The 6,989-nt window shown below is 38.7% G+C and overlaps 1 protein-coding gene across 2 annotated transcripts in view; it reads left to right on the top strand.

The window, feature by feature from the left end:
• The first annotated feature begins 409 nt into the window (after window positions 1–409).
• Window positions 410–6,989, top strand: part of LOC149948045 (uncharacterized) — a 112,556-nt gene continuing 105,976 nt past the window's right edge. For both annotated transcript variants that reach the window (XM_090172718.1, XM_090172717.1), the window contains exon 1: window positions 410–1,105. In XM_090172718.1, the coding sequence (XP_090028844.1) occupies window positions 840–1,105 (266 nt within the window). In that variant the 5' untranslated portion in view covers window positions 410–839. The remainder of the gene's footprint in view (window positions 1,106–6,989) is intronic.

Below are 6,989 nucleotides of genomic sequence, written 5' to 3'. Positions count from 1 at the left end.
CGAGTATTTAACCTGCCGCGTACGAACGACGAAGAGAGGCTACGTAATCAAAACACTGGAGAAATCAGAGTATCACCTTGTTTCAAGACATTTACTCGTACTATAGGCCTACAATAAATTCTACGGTAAATTAGGCTAAAAACGGTGCTATAATAATTATACGAAGCGATTTTAAGGACCTTTACCGTACGTAAAAACGGGCTAATAAAGAAAATGAGACGGCGTACTGGTTTTGAAAACAAGGAAAGAAAAGGCACCCATCCCCGCGTTAAATATTTGATTCAATGTTTCCAGTCGTTCCACTTTCTCCCACCCCGAGGCGCTATCGTAGCCGGTTAGCGCAAAAATAAGAGAGGTGACCGAGCAGAGTGAGAGTGTTCGCCCGCTGCATGGTGTAGTTTCCTCGAAAACTATAGTAGCATTCACGTTGCGCCTCGGATGGGTTGGGAGCTCCACACACTACGCGTTTCTATCGAATAGAACGCGATTAAAGATAGTCTTTAATTTGTTCAGAAATACATACGAGCACCGGTCACTATTCGAGGTAATAGTGCTGATCAATCGCCTCACGGATTGATCAATAACCGCGTGCGAGTATTCGGTAGCCGGGGTTAAGACGTCGCTCGTTCAAGGCCAAGGTGAGGTGCGCGCGAAGGATAGGTAAATACCTGGGATGAGAAACGATAGATGTCGCTGCTAGAGATAAATCGCGACTACGACGCGTAAATATTTATCATCTTCATTAAAGAAACATCCGTTCCGAGTGCGCGCTACGCTTTTCGACTCTCAGTTTTTTTTTGGTTGGTTTGAAATTTGCGCATTTGGATTCGGATGAACCTATGACACCGTACGTGGCCAACGACAAGGACAACGCCGGGAAGAAGCCGCGTTCCATCATGGTTCATCCCGCCGCGACGGTCAACGGCGACGAATCGCCGGAGCAATGCGTCCGGGTTTCGACCACCGGAGAGCCTATTAACGGGGATGCGGCTCTCATCCAAGACGAATCCAGTGGCGATGGAGACTCCATCAAACCGTTACTCAACGGCCGGGGCAAAGGACTGACCAATGGAAACAGAACCAGTAAAGCCGGAGCACTCAAACGGTAAGTACTCAAATATTCTACCAAAATTAATTGTCAACAAAGGGTACAAAGATTTCTCGAGCATCCCAGAAACGACCTTGCGGAGTTCGGCAAACACAATTTATCACTGTCAAAATAGAAATTTATTTCTAATTTTCACGTGGCAATAATAGGACTTGTTTTCTCTAGTTTTTCGGTAGCTGGCAGTTTCATCTAGTGTTTCCGTAGCTGCCAGTTTGGTCTACTTTGTCCGAATCTACCAGTTTGGTCTAGTTTTTCCGTAGCTGTCAGTTTGGTCTAGTTTTTCCGTAGCTGCCAGTTTCGTCTAGTTTTTCCGTAGCTGCCACTTTCGTCTAGTTTTTCCGTAGCTGTCAGTTTGGTCTAGTTTTTCCGAAGCTACCATTTTGGTCTAGTTTTCCCGTAGTTTCCACTTTCGTCTAGTTTTCCCGTAGTTTCCACTTTCGTCTAGTTTTTGCATAGCTACCGGTTTCATCTAGTTTTTCCTTAGCTACCAGTTTGTTCTAGCATATTTTTACCTAAGACTTAGCCTAATGCCACTTTTTTTCACTTAACCTTCAGAGTTCAAAGCCCAAGGGGGTCGTAGGAATGGGTAACCCCTACCCACCCCCCCCCCTCAATGGTTTCGACTCTTATTGTTTTTAATATTATAGTTATTATTGAAATTACTGATTATAATGAAAAATAAACGAAAACATTTGTCACGTATTTTCGAATCACAAACTGTAACAGAAGCAATATTTCTTCAATATAAACTAAATGAATTACATAATGGCAATATTTGTGCAGGTGGCGCCCCCCTCGTGAAGTCCCCTGTAGCGGGAATACGGCGAATGCGTTCCGTAAACGACGTGACATTTCACAAAAAGGAAGGGCCAAATGAGACCCCCCCGCCCGAGTGGTCGATCGAAGACTATTTTAATTTGACTTCCGTATTTTTGTCGAGCAGGTAGCGGTAAAGTTCGTAGCGCCACAACGGCCGAAATCGCCAATCGATGCGGCAGCCACGCGTACAGAGGGACTGTATTGTTTTTAAAATATTAGAAATACTTATATAATCTCGTCTGATTTTTGCGTATTAGGCTTTACGAAAATACAAATAAAAACGGGGATTAAACCCGTACAAAGAAAACGTGTACAAGTTTCACTATTACACGCAATCTACTCCTTTTAGTACCTGCTAAAACCCTCTATTATTCCAGGAGGAAAATTATATTAACAATGTAGTAAAAGTATTTGTTTTAAATGCAGTTACGCTAATAGCGTACAATATTTAGGACATAAATATGTATACTATAGAATATTTACTATGATTTAGTTAACAGCAGATGTGATAAAAAATACTAGTTAACCAAATTAAAATTTAAAAAAAAATATATTTTATATTTGTGCAAATTATAATATTTTAAAGGTGCATATTTACAGAAAAGCTTAATTTACGTTTTTCAAAAACTATGTTACAGAATTTCACCAAAAACTATACGGTAAAGAAAGATAAATCTATGGATATGTTGTTAAAATATCAACCTTTTTAAAGAAATCGAACAAAAAATGCTAAAATATTACGAGGCTCTAGTTCTCTTGGTATCGACGAAAGATGGTACTACACATAATTTAGGGTAAAACACGTTTTACATTACGCGTGCCATAACCTGGCTTTATCGAGTCAAGATAATAGTTACGATAACTCTTATTAATTAGTGTTAGCATATGTAACATAATTACTCATAAGTATGCCTCTGTATAACATTTCCATTGAAAAAATTCAATGAGACCTTGTTTCACGCGGAACATACATTAAGCGGACCCTAAAATGCAAAAATGCTTATAATCCTTGCGCTATTGAAAAGGTTACCATGGAAATCATGTGATCGCGAGGTACGAGCTAAACTTGAAAAGCGCGAGGAATTCTCACTAACTTCCGTTTCCAATCAGTAAAGTTGATGACGCTTATTTCGTCACGGAATTGTAAGTGACGTAATTAACGTCATATCCCGTGAACAAGGTTTCATTAACGAAAATGCTTTTATGTTACATATGGTGTTAGCTACTAAATTAATATTTTCTCAATGCGTAGTCAGATAAAAATAAATTTAATAGACACTTTCTGGTTTCATTAAAGTGGCTACGGCTCGACGAAGATATTGTCACGTGTCAAAAAGCCGCGGATAGAGGTAATGAAATTAGGAATTTGCATATTTGAGCGTGTACAAGGTCTGCAACGCTAGACTTCACCCTCCGTTACGCCAACAACAATAAAATTCGCGTTGAAAATGCGTCCGCAGGAACGCGTCTACTTGTCACTTTTCAATGAATTCCTTTTCAAAGTCGACCTCGACCTGGTGGAACGCTTTCCCCGCTAACACGGTCGACGAATGAACCAGATGTTCCCCCAATCTATCAGGTATTATAGCGTGATTCATTCGTATACACATGATATTTATTCGCGTACCCATAAAAAGTACCTTTATAGCGACAATTATTCCGCAAATACTTGACAATTATCGTATTTGGGTGAAGCTTCGAGTACTCGAGATAGTAAGCTTGACAAAATCGTACAATGGGAACGAACGTTGTTCCAGGGGGTAAAGTCTGTCAGCTTCGCTCTTACGACAGAAGTGCTTATACCGTTCATTTTATCTGTTCGGTAATAAGTGTCGTAACGAACAAGTTCAATATAAACTCGATTGCCGCGTCACCAACATATCTGATAAGAGTTCGAAACCTAGTTCGAAACTTTAGGGTTAAACTCCTTTGATAGTTGTTTCGACTTTGTGATAATATTATGAATAAGATTAACATTAAAGGCCTAGGTTTTCTTCTGCCTGTCCCCCTTTAAATTAGGCCAACATGTTCAGCGGTTGGCCTACCACCAGGGTATTTGTGCTCCACTAAGTTAATTTAAAGGGGGACAATCAGAAAAAAACCTAGGCCTTTAAGTTACGAGTATAATGTAGTCCCCCAAACTTACCATGTACACCTATTTTAAGGTTAAAGCAGAGCAGGGGCGTAGGAACGTTCTAGAAGTTGGAGGGCGCAAAGAGAAACGAAAAGGGGTCTGTAGACTGGTTTTGAATTTTTAATGAAGTGTAGCTTCTCCGAATGCGTGTGTATACTTTGTACTATTATGTAAATTGGAGGGAAAAGACTGAAATTTAAACACAGTTGAGGCTCTATAAGCTTTATACGCTTTTAAAATGATAATTTGAGCCTTTTGAAGATTTCAACTGACCAAAAAGTTGGAGGGGCAATAACATTAGTTGCGCCTCCCAGCAAAACTCTAGGGAGGGGCATTCCCCCCCCCCCCCGTTCCTACGTCCCTGAAGCAGAGCTCTCAAAGTTAAACCCAATTCACACTATACAATTAATTGGGCATGAAAATTGTACAGTGTAAACAGTAAAATTGAAACCAATTGTTACAATTTTTCTGTACACACTATGCATTCATAAAATCAGTTGCAAATAGGACTTTATAAAAAAAGTATCATTTGAATTTCATAATGTAATGACAAAATACTTCTCTAAGACGATGTTAACAGCGAAATATTCTTCAGTCTAAAACGTGTATTTAATTTGCCGATCGCTAGTCACGTGCGCGTTACAAACAAACAATTATGAATCGTATCACGTCTTTGGCAGTCATTCAACAACGAATTTTTTTTCAATGTCGAATTCCCAGACGAGAGAAAAAAATAAAAAAAAAACAACCATTAGAGAGTTCCTTTACGTTAAATTAAAAGTAACCCTTGGTTCGCGGAACGGAAAGATTAAGAATTAAAAGTTATTCCCCACTTAGCATTTTCTTTGTTTAATTTAACAAGATTTAACATCATTGTCCTTTTTCTGAAAACGCTGGGGATGCCGTGGACGTAAAGAAACGAAAAGGGCACTACATTTCGAGGGAGTACTTTGGAATTTCGTTTCATCAAAAATTCATGAGCCTTAAAAGGGGTTCCGTGAATCTCGGTTCCACGTGAACGCTCTCGTCATTAAACGACTCGGCGTCACGCGCGACACCCCCCCCCCCCGAGACCCTTCTTCATCGTACACGCGGTACATGACGTCATAGACGGGAGCTTCGAGTCGCGGGGCAGGTGCTCGAACAATCAAGAGGCCCACACACGCCCTTCATTTCCAGATTGCCAACTAGTGTATCGTTGGCGCAGTGCCCAGTTGCCCACCTCACTTTTAGCTACAAATTTTAAATAGGTACGGTAGAGTGCATTTTGGGGGGTTATTAATAATAGGTGTACTCTTGGGTGGCTTACCGGTACGAGTTGACCAAACCAAAGTAGGTGAAGAGTAGGCTTTATCGCAAAACCACCCTCCACGCCCAAACATTTACTCCTCAAATAGAAATGTCAATTTCGCCTTGACGGGTACGTAATGTATCATAATTATAAATTTAGTACATTAATTTGCGTAATTATATCATAATTATAAATGTACTACATTAATTTGCGTAATTATATCATAATTATAAATGTACTACATTAATTTGCGTAATTATATCATAATTATAAATGTACTACATTAATTTGCGAAATTATATCATAATTATAAATGTACTACATTAATTTGCGTAATTATATCATAATTATAAATGTACTACATTAATTTGAGTAATTATATCATAATTATAAATGTACTACATTAATTTGAGTAATTATATCATAATTATAAATGTAGTACATTAATTTGCGCAATTATAATTTTATTATTATAATTTATTTACTTACAAATACACTATAATAATGGATATAAAGGTAGTAGATTAAAATTTGAATTGAAAAAGAAATGGTTAAAATCCCGTTCGTTGACAATACATTATAAGAGATTATCTTTGGAATCATTTGTAATTTCAGACACTGATCGAATTTCGTATTTCGTTGCGATATCCAATCATTCAAATACTTTGAGGATGATCAAATGAGTTAAATTTCGAAATATTATAGACGACGTCATTCGAAGATGAATTGATTGAATAACGCAAACTATTCACTTTCTAAAAGATAAAATACGATTACAGAGTTTTTATATTTTTATAGTTTTCGATATCTAAAATATACTGATGCAGTATATTTTCGGTTAATTATTTAGCATTTGAGCTCGAAGATAAACGAGTAAGCGAGGGGCTAGCCTCACGGGTCAGACATGCACCAAATATGTGTACGGGATTTTGAAATTCGGGATTTCACGCTGGATTTCAAGATTTCTTGTTGGATTTCGGATTTCTTAACTTTTGTCCCGGATTTCGGGATTTCTCGACTTTTCGCTGGATTTATTGATTTCACGATTTCTCGTTGGATTTCCGGATTTCTCAATTTCTCGCTGAATTTCAAAATAAAAACTTGTTGAGGTTAACGGTAATAGTTAGTGTAAAGGGAGTTGTTGGCTCGCGTGGCGTGAAGGGCTTGCCACCACCCTCCTACGCATTGTAACCCGGCTACCTCAATTAATGGCTTTAAACGTCGCTTGATGACTAATTAGACCTAAGGTGGTGCCTTGGGTATTAGCCTAGCTGATTATTATTATCTAATTATTATCGGATTTCTGTATTTCTTGCCGGATTTCGAGATTTTGAAAAAATAATTTTTTTTTCTAATTATGAAGAAATCCAGGATGGATTTCGGATTTCTTAGAAAGTGTACGGGATTTCCTGGAATGTCCGACGGGTCCCTCTGGCTAACCACTGTCAGATGGCCTGTACACCAATTACGTGTACTTCAACCCTGATACAGGTACAGACTCATTAGTGCAGTCAAAGGTACGGGCTTGTACACCAATTACGCGGAGTGACTAACCACTCGCGAGTAGGTCAGTAAACTAACGGACCAGAATCTTAATCAAAAACACCATTCTTCAAATTTTTCATTGACCCACCAGT

The sequence above is a fragment of the Leiobunum rupestre genome, chromosome 4 (assembly GCF_980474605.1).
Source record: "Leiobunum rupestre chromosome 4, qqLeiRupe1.1.hap1, whole genome shotgun sequence".
Taxonomy (NCBI): domain Eukaryota; kingdom Metazoa; phylum Arthropoda; class Arachnida; order Opiliones; family Sclerosomatidae; genus Leiobunum; species Leiobunum rupestre.
Note: the sequence above shows the minus strand (reverse complement) of the source record. Positions and strands in the feature narration are given on the sequence as shown.